Here is an 18,005-nt window from a genome sequence, read left to right as displayed (position 1 = left end):
TTAATTATTAACTCTTAAATCTTCAAGTTGTCCAACAAAGTGAGTTGGGTTGAAGGAGGAAGGACTGGTAGTTGGGGGAGGGGGGGGGGGGGGGCGGTGGGAAGACAGAGTAGGAAGTGTTGGGGAAGCAGGAAGGAGTGAGGAATCAAATTGGACGCCAAGTTTGAAAACAGACTGCTTCAGCCTCAGACTATGGCCAGGTAGGGGATGGAGTCAGTGGTTAGCAAACAGGGTTTGTGGTGGGGATCAAAGGCAATGGCTTTGGGCTTCCCACTATTTAATTGGAGGAAGTTTTTGCTCATCCAAAACTGGATGTTGGAAACTCAATGTGTCAAATTAGGCAGTGGAGACAGGCGGTGGTGAGATAGAGCTGGGTGTTGTCAGTGCACATGTAACGCGTTTTCAGATGATTTCTTCGAGGGGAAATATGTAAATAAGAACTAGGATTTTAAGATCTTAATAGGATTTTAAAATCACAAGATCCTGCTTTCAATATTTTCTCAGCCTTTAACAAACATTACACATCAATCTCGAGACTGAATAACAGTTACAACTCATTCAAAAACCAGGAAGAGAGATAAACTGAGTAACTGCAAGCCAGCTGGCCTAACGTGGTGGTGAGGAAACATGAGACCATAATCCGAAACAAAATTAAATGTCACTTGGAAAAACATGGGTTAATAAATGATAGTCAACATGGATTTGTTCAAGTTAAATTATGTCTGACAAACTTGATCAAGTTTTTCGATGAAATAACAGTGTTGATGAAGGTAGTGCACTTAATCTTGGGTCTTTCAAAAGACATAAAATAAAATGCCACAAAATAGACATAATAGCTAAATTGTGGCCCATGAGATTAAAGCAACAAGTAACAGCAGCAGCGTGAATACAAAATTAGCTAAGAGACAGAAAGCTGCAGGTATAGTGAAGGTCTGTTTTCAGACTGGAGGGAAGTATGCAGTGGTGAAGAGTAAATCAACAGATAAGGCTAGAGGTTACAAAATAATAAAAGGACAAAACTAAAGGCTCTGTATCTGAATGCACGTAGCATTTGAAACAAAACAGATGAACTGACAGCACAAATACAAATAAATAAGTACGATCTGATAGCCATTACAGAGACATGGCTGCAGGATGACATAGATTGAGACCTGAATATTGAAGGGTACATGGCATTTAGGAAAGACAGGAATCTAGGAAAAGGTGGAGGGGTGGCTCTGTTAATTAATGATGGCATGAGCGCAATAGAGAGGGATTACCTAAGTTCAGGAAACCAGGATGAAGAAGCAGTTTAGGTAGAGGTGAGAAGTCATAAAGGCAAGAAGTCACTTGTGGGAGTGGTGTTCAGGCCACCGAACATTAACCACATTGTAGGATGGGGTATAAAGGAAAAAATAATGGCAGCTTGTCAGAAAGATACAGCAACAATTATGGGGGATTTTAACCTATATAGAGACTGGAAAAATCAGAGGGGCAGAGGTAGCTTAGATGAGGAGTACATAGAATGTTTTCGGGATAATCTTTTGGAACAATACGTTCTGGAGCCAAACAGAGAGCAGGCTATATTAGACCTGGTATTGTGCAACGAGATAGGATTAATTAATGGCCTCATAGTTAAGGCACCCCTAGGTAGCATAATATGGTAGAATTTTACATTCAGTTTGAGGGAGAGAAGAGTGGATCCAAGACTAGTATTTTAAACTTAAATATGGGCAATTATGAGGGCACGAAAGCAGAGCTCACTAAAATGAACTGGCAAATTCTAGAGTGACAGGCTCTTCCACAGGTGCTGCAGAGAAATTTGTTTGTCGGGGCTGTTGCACAGTTGGCTCTTCCCTTGCGCCTCTGTCTTTTTTCCTGCCAACTACTAAGTCCCTTCGACTCGCCACACTTTAGCCCCGTCTTTATGGCTGCCCGCCAGCTCTGGCGAACGCTGGCAAATGACTTCCACGACTTGTGATCAAATTCACAGGATTTCATGTCGCGTTTGCAGACGTCTTTATAGCGGAGACATGGACGGCCGGTGGGTCTGATACCAGTGGCGAGCTCGCTGTACAATGTGTCTTTGGAATATAAAAAACAGCAAAGAATGACTAAAAGATTGATAAGGAAGGTAAAATTAGAATACGAGAGAAAGCTAGCTAGAAATGTAAAGACAGATAGTAAGAGTTTGTATAGATATTTAAAAAAGAAAAGTTAACAAAGTGAGCGTTGGTCCTATAGAAAGTGAGTCTGGGGAATTAATAATGGATAATAAGGACATGGCAGATGAATTGAACAGATATTTTGCAGCAGTCTTCACTATAGAGGATACAAGTAACATCCCAGAATTAGCTGCAAGTCAGGAAATGGAAGGGAGGGAGGAACTCAAGAAAATTACAATCAGGGAAGTGGCACTGAACAAATTATTGGAGCTGCGGCTGACAAGTCACTGGGTCCTGTTGGACTTCATCCTCGAGTTTTAAAAGAAGTGACTAGTGAGGTAGTCGATGCATTAGTTTTAATTTTCCAAAGTTCCCTAGGTTCGGGGAAGGTTCCATTAGATTGGAAAATAGCGAATGTAACTCCTTTATTCAAAAAGGGAGGGAGACAGAAAGCAGGAAACTACAGGACAGTTCGTTTAACATCTGTCATAGGGAAAATGTTAGAAGCTATTATTAAAGACGTTATAGCAGGGCACTTGGAAAAATTCAAGGTAATCAGGCAGTCAGCATGGTTTTGTGAAAGGGAAATCATGTTTAACTGATTTATTGGAGTTCTTTGAGGGAGTTACATGTGCTGGGGATAAAGGGGAACCAGTGGATGTATTGTACTTAGATTTCCAGAAGGCACTTGATAAGGTGCCACATCAAAGGTTATTGCAAAAAATAAAAACTCATGGTGTCGGGGAAACATATTGACATAGATAGAAGATTGGCTAGCTAACAGGAAATATAGAGTAGGCATAAATGGGTCATTTTCTGGTTGACAAGATGTAACAAGTGGTGTGCCACAGGGATCTGTGCTGGGTCATTTATATAAATGACTTCGATGAAGGGACCGGAGGTATGGTTGCTAAATTTGCTGATGATACAAAGATAGGTAGCAAAGAAAGTTGTGAAGAGGACATAGGAGGCTACAAAGGGATATAGATAGGTTAACTGAATGGGCAAAAGACCTGGCAAATGGCATATAATGTGGGAAAATGTAAAGTTGTTCATTTTGGCAGGGAGAATAAAAAAGCATATTATCTAAATGGTGTGAGATTGCAGAGCTCTGAGATGTAGAGGGATCATATGAATTAGGATCAGAAGTTGGCCACTCAGCCCCTTGAGCCTGATCTGCCGTTCAATAAGTCCATGGCTGAACTGATTTCTCCACATTACCACCTACCCCCGATAACCTTTCACCCCCTTGCTCATCAAAAATCTATCTACCTCTGCCTTAAACATATTCAAAGACTCTGCTTCCACCACTTTTTGAGGAAGAGAGTTCTGAAGACTCACAACCCTCAGTGAGAAAAAATTTCTCCTCATCTCTGTCTTAAATGGGCGACCCCTTATTTTTAAACAGTGACCCCCTAGTTCTAGATTCTCCCACAAGGGAAAACATCCTTTCCACATCCACCCTGTCAAAGCCCCTCAGGATCTTACATCTTTCAATCAAGTCGCCTCTTACTCTTCTAAATTCCAGCGTATACAAGCCTAGCCTGTCCAATCTTTCTTCATAAGATATCCTGCCCTTTCCAGGTATCAGTCTAGTAAACCTTCTCTGAACTGCTTCCAACGCATTTACATCCTTCTTAAATAAGGAGACCAATACTGTACACTGTACTCCAGATATGGTCTCACCCCTAATACCCTGTATAGCTGGAGCATAACCTCCCTACTTTTGTATTCAATTCGCTTTGTGATAAACGATAACATTCTATTAACTTTCCTAATTACACGCTGTAGCTGCATACTAACCTTTTGCGATTCATGCACTAGGACACCCAGGTCCCTCTGCATCTCAGAGCTCCGCAGTCTCTCAGCATTTAGATAATATGCTTCTTTTTTATTCTTCCTGCCAAAATGGACAACTTTGCATTTTCCATCATTATACTCCATCTGCCAGATTTTTGACCACTCACTTAACCTATCTATATCCCTTTGTAGTCTCCTTATGTAGCCTTACGTACGTTCGAATGGTGTCTCTCAAATGTTGGGATCAGAACCACAGCTCTTTTTGATATATATTAGTGACCTGGACTTGGGTATAGGAGGCAGAATTTCAACAGTGACACAAAATGTAGAACCGTTCATCAACCTGAAACGTTAAATCTGTTTCTGTCTCCACAGATATTGCCTGACCTTAGTTTTAGTTTTTAGTTTTAGAGATACAGCACTGAAACAAGCCCTTTGGCCCACCGAGTCTGTGCCGACCATCAACCACCCATTTATACTAATCCTACACTAATCCCACATTCCTACCACATCCCCACCTGTCCCTATATTTCCCTACCACCTACCTATACTAGGGGCAATTTATAATGGCCAATTAACCTATCAACCTGCAAATCTTTGGCATGTGGGAGGAAACCGGAGCACCCGGAGGAAACTCACGCAGACACAGGGAGAACTTGCAACTCCACACAGGCAGTACCCGGAATTGAACCCGGGTCGCTGGAGCTGTGAGGCTGCAGTGCTAACCACTGCGCCACTGTGCCGACTGTTGACCTGTTGAGTATTTGCAGCATTTTTTGTTTTTATTTCAGATTTCCAGCACTATTGTGTTTTGTTCTGGTAGAAATGTAGTAAACAGTGAAGAGCATAATAGTAGACTTCAAGAGGATTATGAAAGACTGGTGAAACAGGCAAACAAATGGTAGAAAAAAATTAATGCAGAGAATTATGAAGTGATTCATTTTGGAAGGAAGATGAGGAGAGCCAATCTAAACTAAAAAGTACAATTTTAAAGCAGATACAGAAACAGGGAGACCTGGAGGTTCATAGAAAAGCATCTTTGAAGATGGCAGGACATGTTGATAAGAATATAAAAAAATACATACTGGATCCTTGACTATATAATTAGAGGCATAGAGTACAAAAGAAGGGAAATAGTCATTTGGTGGCACAGAACATGAGTATTGCTGAAAATAGAGACATGTTGTTGAAGGCTTTCGTCTTGCATTCATCAGGACAATCCGCAAGAATACCAATGTAAAGAAAAACAACAACTTTATACGAGGAGAGAGTGCTGATTGGTTGGCAAGTGAACTCTGACTGGTAGAGGCATTGCCATGGAGAATGCACCAGTTTACAGAGACTAACAGTTAACTGCCAAGCTTTGTTTGAAATTTAAACCAGGCAGCTTGACTCTGATTGGTCAGGGCATTGAAATTCAATGCCAGCATGATGCTAGGTATATAGGCCGTACATCCCAAAGACCGATGGATCGTATCAAACAACATGTCCCTTCCACTGTTAGGAACAGGCAAGGTACAGGCCATACCCAACCATCCCATGCTTACAAAACTCAAAACACAGTGTCCAACGATAGATGTGATTCTGCGATTGGACAACATTTGCTAAATAATCCACAGATTAAGAATTATGCTGACAACCAATTTAAGATAGTAGGGCTCGCAGTGTGGCACATTTGCACGTACTGGAAGCTACATATATTAATACATAGGGCCCTGTTCTTTGCAAACAGAAAGAACATGTACAAACATTGCATCTGCTCCAGCTAAACAAAATAAGTGACAGCTATTTGCTGGTTCATTCCTCAGGGCAATGCCTTGACCAATCAGAGTAAAGCTGCCTGGTTTAAATTTCAAACAAAGTTTGGCAGTTAACTGTTAGTCACTGTAAACTGGTGCATTCTCCATGGTAACCCCTCGACCAGTCAGAGTTCACTTGCCAACCAATCAGCACTCTCTTCTCATTCAGTATAAAGTTGTTGTTTTCCCTTACGTTGGTATTCTTGCAGATTTGTCCTGATGAGTACAAGACAAAAAGCTTCAACAACATGTCTCTATTTTCAGCAAAAGCAAGGAAGTTATGATAAACTTTTTAAATCAATGGTTAGGTCTCAGCTACCTCAGTACCTTGCTCTACGGCAGCGAGGCCTGGACAACGTATGCCAGCCAAGAGCGACGTCTCAATTCATTCCATCTTCGCTGCCTTCGGAGAATACTTGGCATCAGGTGGCAGGACTATATCTCCAACACAGAAGTCCTTGAAGCGGCCAACACCCCCAGCTTATACACACTACTGAGTCAGCGGCGCTTGAGATGGCTTGGCCATGTGAGCCGCATGGAAGATGGCAGGATCCCCAAAGACACATTGTACAGCGAGCTCGCCACTGGTATCAGACCCACCGGCCGTCCATGTCTCCGTTATAAAGACGTCTGCAAACGTGACATGAAATCGTGTGACATTGATCACAAGTCGTGGGAGTCAGTTGCCAGCATTCGCCAGAGCTGGCGGGCAGCCATAAAGACAGGGCTAAATTGTGGCGAGTCGAAGAGACTTAGTAGTTGGCAGGAAGTAAGACAGAGGCGCAAGGGAAGAGCCAACTGTGCAACAGCCCCGACAAACAAATTTCTCTGCAGCACCTGTGGAAGAGCCTGTCACTCCAGAATTGGCCTTTATAGCCACTCCAGGCGCTGCTTCACAAACCACTGACCACCTCCAGGCGCGTATCCATTGTCTCTCGAGATAAGGAGGCCCAAAAGAAAAGAAAACAGTATTGTGTCCGATTCTGGGCACCATGCTTTTGGAAGGATGTCCAGGGCTTGGAGTGGGTGCAGTTGAAATTTTTTGGTATGCTACCAGGGACTTCAGCTATGTGGAGAGACTAGAGAAGTTAGGATTGTTTTCCTTATAGTGAAGAAGGTTAGGAGGAGATTTAATAGAGGTATTCAATATTATGAGGGGTTTCAATAGTGTAGATAAGTGGAAATTGTTTCCACTAACTGGTGAATCGGTAACCAGAGGACATAGATTTAAAATAATTGGCACAGAACCTGAGGGGAGATGAGGAGATAAAACCAGAAAATACTGGAAATACTCAGCAGGTCAGGCAGCATCTGTGGGGAAAAAAACAGAGTTAACGTTACAGGTCTGTGACCTTTCATCAGATATGAGGAGAATTAATTTTATGAAGTGGGCTATTGCGAGCTAGAATATACTCCCTGATAGAGTGGTGGAAGCAAATTCAATAGTAACTTTCAAAAGGGAACTGGATATATACCGAAAAGGAAAAATTAGCACTGCTGTGGAGAAAGATGAGGGGAGCAAGACTAATTAGGTAGCTCTTACAAAGAGCCAACACTGGCATGATGACCTGAATGGCTTCCTTCTGTGCTGTATGACTTTATGATCAAAGACACCATTTGTGACTATTGGGTCGGACAAAGAGTGACACAGGAAGGAAGGACCAAATTAAAAATAACTTACTTCAATTTCCCAAAAATAAATCCCTGAAGTTCATCAATGTCATCATCTTCTTCCAGTTCAGCAGTATTTGTACCTATATTAAAATAAGGTACAATATTTGACATGCAATCACGTCAGATCAAATGTGAGGGTTACTGATACCTTTTTACATGAAGAATATTCGCCACTGTAAACCAATGCATTGTTTACCTTAATTGTATTAATCACTCAATCATGTAAACATGTGCTTTTATTTCTTTCATATTAACAAATGCAAGCTGGCTGTGATGCAATCCTGTGGGCAGAGTTTGTCTCATAGTGGTAAGAATATGGAGCTACGAAGGGAGAATTCTACCAAAGCCATTACTGCTGGAACAGTTTTAACTAAAACAGACACACAGAGACCTGTCAGGGCATGTCCCTGAGGTGGTGGATTGCCACAGACACTTAGTTTATAGAAACTGAACTAGACAATGGCCACACAGGAATGTGTGAATGGCCTTCTTCCTGCCCCAAGATACAGTAATCATACCCATTATTGGCATATCAGCAGCAGCACAGGAAAGATGAGGCTGAGAAAACAAAATTCAAGCGGGAGCTGCCGCTGATATGCCATCAGCTAAACTGCCTTCATTAAGGCCCGCTTACAAATGGACCCCTGTGTCCAATGTTCTGCCTCATCTACTGGATCATCCCCTCCAGGATAACCCGAACCCCAAGTTCGAAGGGTTAATGAAACTGCTAGAGGAAGAGAAATAGAGATGAGGAAAAGGACAGTGAACAATTTGAACTGGAAAGGGAACAGTGGTTAAGTAGAACTCAATTTTTGAAAAACCAGTTTGTTAACAATCAGCACCAGTGTGATAAATGGGCTGCACGAGAAGCAGAGAAATGCCGTAGGCAGACAGAGCAGAACAAGAGGCTGAGGAGCTGAAGGTTGCCTACCGTGTTTTGCACCAACAGCACAAAGAAAAAGGCATGAAAATAAATCAAACTGAGCGTCAGCGTGAGATAGAGATACTGAGAGCAGTTTTTTATTTTTTTTATTTCAGAGATACAGCACTGAAACAGACCCTTCGGCCCACCGAGTCTGTGCCAACCAACAACCACCCATTTATACTAACCCTACAGTAATCCCATATTCCCTACCACCTACCTACACTAGGGGCAATTTACAACGGCCAATTTACCTATCACCTGCAAGTCTTTGGAGGTGGGAGAAAACTGGAGCACCCGGAGAAAACCCACACAGTCACAGGGAGAACTTGCAAACTCCGCACAGGCAGTACCCAGAATCAAACCCAGGTCCCTGGAGCTGTGAGGCTGCGGTGCTAACCACTGTGCCACTGTGGGTTCACAGGGTGTTGTATGTGTGACGGGTGTCGGAAAGGTAAAGATTACAGAAGTAGAGGAGGAGGAGGATTTCAGTACCGATGAGGATGACCCGAGCGGGACGACAGCCGGCCAGAAGGTCACCCATTGCCCATGGTCCTTGTGTTTCTTGCTCCAGCTCACAACCAGGAGGCCCAGGGGGCACTGGACAATGCGTTTGTGATCCCATACACAGCTAAAGCACTGCCCCTAAAATGGTAGCAGACATGTCAAAGATAGAAATAGGTAAAGATCCATAAAGCCACTTCTTGGAAATAGATCAGATGGCAGAACTGCACGGCCTAACAAGGAAGAGAAAAACAAACTGTTACTCTTTTGTTAAGACCAGGTGAGAAAGGTGTCTAGGGGTCCCTTTTAGCCTTCATCGGATCTTATTGTAACAGGGTTTATGTTTTAAACACACTGTGTTTTGAGGTCCCCCTTGGTGAATCCCTGTTCATCATTTTCCAATTATAAGGTAAAGAATGCTCTGGTTTCCTCCCACAGCTAAAGACTTGCAGGTTGATAGGTAAATTGGTCATTATAAATTTCCCGAGTATAGGTAGGTGGTAGGGGAATTGAGGGAAGATGGGGATGTGAGACGGTAATGGGATTAATGTAGGATTAGTATAAATGGGTGGTCGATAGCACAGACACAGTGGGCCGAAGGGCCTGTTTCAGTGCTGTATCTCTAAATAAATAAATGAGCACAACCAGGTTTTTCAGGTTTAAAGAAGAAAAGTGAAATTTATTAAACCTTAATCTTCAACTCTAATTCGGTTAATGCTTATGGATACACGCCCCCCCCCCCCTCACGCTAGCATACACCTGTGATACACACATGCAAATAGGGACAGAAAAGAGAAGAAAAATAAAGGAGGCAATATCAGAAGACTTTCTTGTTTACTGTGCTTCAAGCTCACTGTGGTCCTTTTGTAAGTAGTCTTGCTTTTCGTTGGGGCCCAGTATTCTTCTTAAACCTTATTCACTGTGGGAGACTTTTCTCTCTTCGGGTTCGTGTCTTCAATGGGTCTTCAGTTCCGTAAGAAAGAGATGAGAGCGGACAGGAGAGAGATGTTCTCAGTCCAGGAGCAAAGAGCTTTCTCAGTTTCCAACACTCAGTGGCAAGATCAAATTCAAACAGCCACTCAAGTGATTAATATGGTCTGACCAGGTCTTCTGTGCATCAGAGAAGTAGGGACTGAGTCCTTTGTTCCAACACTTTCTGCCAGTATGTAAAAAAGTTCTTTCTGGCGAGGGGCCTGGCAATTCCTTGTGATAGGCCCTCATTTCTTCCCGGCAACATTTTTAAGTTTTTAATGTTCATGTGGCGAAATTATGTGTGCCTCATACTTGGCAGATGGGAGCCTGCATGACACCTCCACACCCAGGGGAATGAAATGCGATTTGAAAAAAAAAGGCTCATTTCATTTCAAGGTTTGAGAGAAATATAAGATACAAAAAGAGAAAACATGCATTTCTCTCATTCATTTCCATTCATTCATCAATCTTAAACCTTATTAAAATGGTCTTTTATGGGTGCCAGTGCTACTTCAATTTCCCCCTTTTTTTCAGGAGAGTTAGTAGTGGGCGGGTCAATCCTGAACTTTCTGAATCATGCAAAGACCTTTGACTTCAGGGGATGGGTGGTTCCCCTTTCCTCTGACCAGGGGGGAGGATTGTTTGTTAATCTCCCCATTGTTCTCTGGGACACTCTTACCTGCAGGTATGTGTGCAGACTTGACTGCACTCTCTTGTGGCACTTCAGCTAGATGAGGCAATGCCGTCATGGTTTCTCTGCCCCCCAGGGGTCTCTCTTTGTCTCTGCAGGTTCCTGTAAATGCTGTTAGCAACTCTGGTGGGGTACTTCTAGAGTCTGCATTTACATAGGAGGATGTGCGGTCTAACCTTTCAAATTTTTTGGGGTGGGCTGAACGGACAGTAGGGATTTTCATCCCGGATTCCTCCCGGACTTCCTTTAACCTGCCCTTTTGGTCACTTTTTCCCCTTATCTGTCTAAACTTTTGCCAGGCAATTGCCTGCCTGTTCCCTTTTGTTCCCGCCAGGGTTCCCTTACACTTCACCAGCCCTCTGCTGGAGGGTCCTCCTAACACCGGTACAGGAGTTAGGGGTGCAGGTTTCACTGTAGGTTGGGGTTTCCCCTCAACCTGGCACATGTGGCAACTCCTGCAGTACACCACCACATCTTTGTGGAGTTTTGGCCAGTCAACTGCTGTCTAATGCGGGCTTTGGTCTTTCGTATACTGGCATGTACATCCACTATAGTCTTGTGGGCCCTTCTTAACGTTTCTCCCCGGTACCTCTGCGGCACCATTAACTGGTGAACTACTGTCCACTCCCTGCCCTGAGGTCTGTGAAGAGAACTTAATTTCCTCATCAGGACCTCATTCTTTAAATAGTAGCAATCAGGGACTCCCCCTGCTTCACTTTCACACTGGGCAGCCTGTGCTAACTCTCGCAATACTGGGTCAGCTGGCTGAGCCTAAGCTAGGAAAAATCCATTTAATTCATTCCCTGGGTCTCCTAACTTTCCAAAGAAAGTCTCGGACAAGCAGAACTCTGGTCATCTGCCAGCAGTGCCAATGCAATCTCCTCTGGGGCAGCTGGTTTGATCATGGACTGTTCCACTACACATTCAGGGACACTGCAGGGGACCGTCTCCTGCCACTGCGTTGTCTCTCTGACCTCCTCCGCTCTTTCTTTCACTACGGGGTGGGGGTGGGGGGTTGCTACCACCTTCATCCCTGCCAGATCAGGTCAGCCCCGTCCATAGGCAAACTAGGGACAACCCCTACGGTCACCACTCCCGAAACTAGGTTACACTCCAGGTGCACCCGGTGTACATGTACATACACTGCCCTTCAATACCATTCACCACCATTCTGTTGTTCACTGCACTCTCTGGGGAAAAGGTCAGGCCTTTTCCCAGTAAAAGGGATCTAGTCGCCTCTGTGTCCCTGAGAATCAGTATGGGCTTGCTTGACCCATTCCTGGGGTATGGGGTTACTTTCGCTTCAGACACAAAACCCTGACAACCTTCAGGAATCCTATTAACTTTTCCTGCACTGGCCGTAGTAAGCTTCCTGGGTTGCACTCTTACTGCAGTTAAAGCCACAGCTTGTTCTGCTGTGCTTTGCATCAGATCCCCATCTCCACTGAGTGGGTGTACCCTACCGGTTTCCCCTTTAGTTTCCAGCAGTCAGCTTTTAAATGCCCTGCCTTATTACAATGGAAGCACATAGGTCTCCAGGTTTCACTCTTGCTCACAGCACCTTCCTTTTTGGCTGGAGGAGAGCCCCCAGTGTCTCCTGCTTTCCTTTCTCTTCCAGGACTGCCTGGGCTTCTATCACCTTCCCACCCTTTGTCCTTTTTGGATTTGTGGGGCTGATTAGGAAAGGTTCTCCCTGGGAAACTGACTTATAAATTAAAGCAAACTCATCGGCCAGAACGGCCGCTTGCCGGGCTCCCTGAACCCGCTGTTCCTCTACATGGGTCTTTATTGAGAGTGATGGTGAGTTTTTAAATTCCTCTAACAGGATTACTTCTCTGAGAGTCTCATAGCTGACCTGTATTTTAAGAGCCCTCAGCCACTGGTCAAAAGCCAGCTGCTTACTTCTTTCAACCTCCAGATACATTTGATCAGCTTGCTTTTTGAGAGTTCTAAACTTTTGGCGTAGGCCTAGGGTACTTATTCATATGCCCCGAGGATAGCATTTTTGGTCAGTTCATAATTTGGTGAACTCTCTGGCAACAAGGAATAAACCTCATGGGCTTTTCCAGTTAGTTTGCTTTGTATTAAAAGGAACCAGGTCTCAGCTGGCCATTTTAGCTGTCTTGCCAGTTTCTCAAAAGACAGAAAATGCTTCCGCATCTTCCTCATTGAATTTTGGAATTAATTGAGCGAGTTTTAGCAAATTTGTACCCAGCCCTGAATTATGCTCCTCCATATTGGTCATGCATTCACTGGGGTCACTCTGTTGCTCCCTAGTTAACTCAAGCCACTTCAGCTCTCTCTCTTCGGATTCTTTTCGGGATATTCTTTCTCTCTCTCTCTCCAGTCTTTCGTGCCCTTCCCGTTCCTTCCCTCTCCTGCCTCTCTTTCTCTTTCCCCTAATTCAAGTTTCCTTTGCTCCAATTGTATCTTTGCTAACAATATCCTGTCGGATTCTGCTTCTAAGCCTATGTCTACTTCTTCTGATTCAAGGGAAAAATGGTGGGCCACTTGCCTTAGGAGTTCAGACTTCCTAGCCTTGCCACGAATAGTGATTCCACATTGGTCTGCCATTTTTCTCAACTCCTCCACAGACAGTGCTTTTAACTTATCCCAAGTTACTTCACCCTGGCTTGAAGAGCTACTCGCTTCAGTTGCAGACATGTTCATATTCAATCACATACAACCACAAGAAAACCTGCATTAAGCTTTGCTCTTTTGACTGCGAACAATTTGGCTTCCCACTTCCAATTTCTCTCTTTTGTCTGTGGGTAAAATTCTGGATGAGAGCACCCACATTTCTGTTATGACCAGGTGAGAAAGGTGTCTAGGGGTCCCTTTTAGCCTTCACCGGGTCTTATTGTAACAGGGTTTATGTTTTAAACACACTGTGTTTTGAGCTCCCCCTTGGTGAATCCTTGTTCACCACTTTCCAATTATAAAACAAAGAAATGAGTACAACCAGGTTTTCTCAGGTTTAAAGAAGAAAAGTGAAATTTATTAAAACTTAAACTCTAATTCGGTTAACATCTACAGATACACGCCGCGACCCACGCGAGCATGCATACAGGATACGCAAATGCAAATAGGGACAGAATCAAGAAGAAAAATAAAATAGAGAGGCTTGAGGCAATATCAGGATAGTTTCTTGTTTACTGAGCTTTGAGCTCACTGTAGTCCTTTTGCAAGTAGTCTTGCTTATCGTTGGGGCCTAGTATTCTTCTTAGACCTTGTTCACTGTAGGAGACTTTTCTCTCTTCGGGTTCATGTGTCTTCAATGGGTCTTCAGTTCCATGAGAAAGAGATGAGAGCAGACAGGACAGACATGTTCTCAGTCCAGGAGCAAAGAGCTTTCTCAGTTTCCAACACTCTCTGGCAAGTTCAAATTCAAACAGCCAGATATTCATGTGACTAAAGTGGTCTGACCAAGTCTTCTGTGTACTGGAGAAGCAGGGACTGGGTCCTTTGTTCCAACACTGTCTGCTAGTATGCAAAAAAGGTCTTTCCGGTAAGGGGCCAGGCAATTCCTTGTGATAGGCCCTCTTTCTTACCAGCAGCATTATGTTTTTAGCATAATATAATTAATATATTATATTTTTAATGTTCATTTGGTGAAATAATACGTGCATCATTCTTGGCAGGTGGGGACCTGCATGACACTTTAAGTTGGGAGCTAACATCTTTGCGGCACTCCCAGCCGAAGGAAAGATGGAACAGAGGAAAGATGGAACAGGAGGAATGGGATACAATGAAAGGGGCAGTGATAACAGCTATGGGCTTAGGAAGGGGAGATCCTTTTAAATTGCTGGAGGCAGTGAAACAGGGACCCACTGAAAGCCCAAATATTTATGCTGAGAGATTGTGGTCAGCATATAAAGGGGCTGACAGAGATCTGGAACGGAACCAAGCCCAGCTCCAGGGAGCAGCTTTAAACCACTGGCTGTGAACACTAATAGCCCATTTGTTACCGTATTTATAGTCTGCCTTCGAGGACTTTGATCCAGAGGCAGCAAACAATACGGCAGCGGGAGTCTTGAGAAAGATGATACTCCAATTTGAGAGAAGGCAGGCAGAAAAGGCTACAGGTAATTAGCATGCCCAAAGGGAAAGTGTGTGATATAAAGGAAATAGTCATGTGACTAAACTGGTCTGACCAGGTCTTCTGTGTATTGGAGAAGCAGGGACTGGGTCCTTTGTTCCCAAGACATGGCGACAGGAAGGAAAGCCCAAAGGGCAAGGAGCTGTCGAGTGTGACAAATATGGAGGAAAGGGACACTTTAAAGGAGACTGCAGAAAGCCTTTCAGGGAGAGAGGAAGCACTAGACAGGCACCGCCAGGTCCTAGTGCGCCCGGCTACCAGAAGGAGGTGGAGGATCTGGCAATGCGAATAAAGGAACTTGAAGCCTTGCAGGGGAAACTCCATGTAGCCCAGGGCGGGTGCGGGAGCCCCAAAGGGTATCAATGCTGATGGGGCCGTGCCCAGCTCGAGTACCTGTGTCCACTTAGGTACGAAGAGTAGGGGCAACCATGTGTGGACATTGGGGTGGAAGGGCAGACCGGGAAATAATTAGTGGATACGGGAGCATCCCCTACTGTAGTGTATTGCTCATGACCCGATTCATCCCCATGGTCCAGTGGGATCCTATTCATGTTAGAGAGATTTACAGGCATCAGGGCATTATCTAAACCACTGGGAGTCAGGGTAGGACCCCTGAAAACTAAACAGAAATGCATATTGGCAAAGTGGAGCAAACCCGAGAAGTGGGTGTTCGGAGCAGATTGGATGGCAGCACATTGTGTTGCCATGGACATGGCTAATGATTGCCTGTGGGGAAGAGTGGAAGGAGAGGAGGGAGTAGTTAGCACTCTGCTTCAACAGAGGAAGGGGTAGCCTGTTACCTCTGTCAGACCATATGATTTCCAGTCCCTATGGGCACGAGTGCCTCTGGAGTATCAGCGGGTACTGAAGGAACACCAGTATGTGTTCGCTATCCATAAGCACAATTGTGGACATATGGGTAATACAGAGGTGCAGATTGACGTTGATCCCATGTCCAAGCCACAGAGGCAATATACATTCCCCCCAAAAAACAGAAAGAGACTTAGAGATAGATGTACAATTCCTTGTGGAGCAGAATGTTCTGAGACCGATTGTCACCCACACAAATTCTCCCATCTGGCTGGTTAAGAAACGGACGGATCGTGGAGAATGACAGTAGATTACAGCATTTTAAATAGGAATATACTGTTCTGTGCTCGGACAGTTGCAGCAGTAGCAGATCTGGTAACCATCATCCCGAGCGAAGCACAGGTGTTCACAGTACTGGCCATCCCTAACGGATTCTGGTCTGTGCCCGTCCGTGAGGAAGACCAGAACAAGTACTTTTAAGGGGCAGCAGTACACCTTGACTTGCTTGCCCCAGAGGTTTCACAATAGCCCATCGATAGATATTTCACCAGTGTATGGGAGAGTGCTTGTCAGAGTTTAGGCAGCCCGACCGGCCAATCCAGTATGTAGATGAACTCCCGTTATTTTCAGAAACCAGATAAGAACATCAGGAATTATTAGAGGAACTGTTAGGACTGCTGGGAAGGCAGGATGAATGTAAATCCCAAAAAGGCTCCAGTCAGCAAGGAGGAGGTACAGCTCTTGGGTCTGACTATCAGGCATGGAGAGAGAGCCATAGAGGAAGGAAAGCATAAGGCAGTGCAAGAGTTAAACAGACCAGGCTCAGTCACAGCTCTCAGATCATTCTCGGGACTGACAGGATACTGCAGGCAATTTATTGAAGGATATGCAACTGAGGCTGCACCCCCGTTGAGACTCTTACGAAAAGGAGTGAAGAAGGTTTGGAATGAAGCATGTGATAATATTTTTGTACAGTTCACAGAATCATTACAGTGCAGAAGGAGGCCATTTGGCCCATCATGTCTGCACTGGCTCTCCAAAAGAGCAAATACCCTCAGTTCCATTCCCCTGCCGTCTCCCCATAACCCTGCACATTCTTCCTTTTCATATAACTGTCCAATTCCTTTTTGAATGCTTCAATTGAACCTGCCTCCACCATGTTCTCGGGCAGTGCATTCCAGACCTTATCCACTCGATCAGTGAAAAAGTTTTTCCTCATTCACTTTTGTTTCACTTACCAAATACTTTAAATCTGTAACCCCTCCTTTCACGAGTGGGAACAGTTTCTCTCTATCTACTCTGTACAGACCCCTCATGATTTTGAATACCTCTATCAAATCACTTCTCAGCCTTCTCCAGGGAAAACAGTCCTAACTTCTCCAATCGATCTTCAAAGCTGAAATTCCTCACCCCAGGAACCATTCTCGTGAATCGTTTCTATACTCTTTCCAATTCCCTCACACCTTTCTAAAAGTGCAGCGCACAGAAATGGACACAATACTCCAGCTGAGGCCGAACTAGTATTTAATACAAGTTCAACATAACTTCCTTGCTCTTGTACTCTATGCCCCTATTAATAAAGCCCAGTATACTGTATGCTTTATTAACCGCGCTCTCATCCTGTCCTGCCACCTTCAATGACTTATGCACATATACACCTAGGCCCCTCTGCTCCTGCACCCCCTTTAGAATTGGATCCTTTATTCTATATTGTCTCTCCATGTTCTTCCAACCAAAATGAATCACTTCAAATTTCTCTGCATTGAACTTCATCTGCCACCTGTCTGCCCATTCCACTAACTTGTCTATGCCCTTTTGAAGTTCTACACTATCCTCCTCACAGTTCACAGTGCTTCCAAGTTTCGTATCATCTGCAAACTTTGAAATTGTGTCCTGTACACCAAGGTCTAGGTCATTAATATATATCAGGAAAAACAAAGGTCCCAACGCTGATCCCTGGGGAACTCTACTTCAAACTTTCCTCCAGCCAGAAAAACATCCATTAACCACTACTCTTTGTTTCCTGTCACTCAGCCAATTTCATATCCATGTTGCTACCGTCCCTTTTATTCCATGAGCTACAGGTTTGCTCACAAGTCTGTTGTGTGGCGCTGTATCAAATGCCTTTTGAAAGTTCGTGTGCACATCAACAGCATTGCCCTCATAAACACTTTCTGTTACCACCTCAAAAAGCTCCAGCAAGTTAGTTAAACATGATTTTCCATTAAGAAATCCATGCTGGCTTTCCTGAATTAACTCGAATTTGTCCATGTGACTACTGATTTTGTCCTGAATTATTTTTTCCAGAAGTTTTCCCACTACTGAAGTTAAAGTGACTGGCCTGTAGTTGCTGGAATTATCTTTACACCCTTTTTTGAACAAGGGTGTAATGTTTGCAATTCTCCAGTCCTCAGGCACAACACCCAAGTCTAAGGAAGACTGAAAAATTACGGCCAGTGCCTCTGCGATTTCTACCCTCACTTCCCTAAGTATCCTTGGATGCATCTCATCTGGTGCTGGTGTTTTATCCACTTCTAAGTACAGTCAGCTTATCTTTATCAATTTTAAACCCCTCTAGTGTCTGACTTAC

General features: G+C 44.1%; 1 protein-coding gene across 1 annotated transcript in view; it reads right to left on the bottom strand.

Moving 5' to 3' along the window:
• Positions 1-18,005, bottom strand: part of uggt2 (UDP-glucose glycoprotein glucosyltransferase 2) — a 740,193-nt gene that overhangs the window by 544,503 nt on the left and 177,685 nt on the right. The window contains exon 8 of the mRNA XM_068034396.1: positions 7,425-7,497. Within this exon, the coding sequence (XP_067890497.1) occupies positions 7,425-7,497 (73 nt within the window). The remainder of the gene's footprint in view (positions 1-7,424; positions 7,498-18,005) is intronic.

The sequence above is a fragment of the Heterodontus francisci genome, chromosome 6 (genome assembly GCF_036365525.1).
Source record: "Heterodontus francisci isolate sHetFra1 chromosome 6, sHetFra1.hap1, whole genome shotgun sequence".
Classification (NCBI taxonomy): Eukaryota; Metazoa; Chordata; class Chondrichthyes; order Heterodontiformes; family Heterodontidae; genus Heterodontus; species Heterodontus francisci.
Note: the sequence above shows the minus strand (reverse complement) of the source record. Positions and strands in the feature narration are given on the sequence as shown.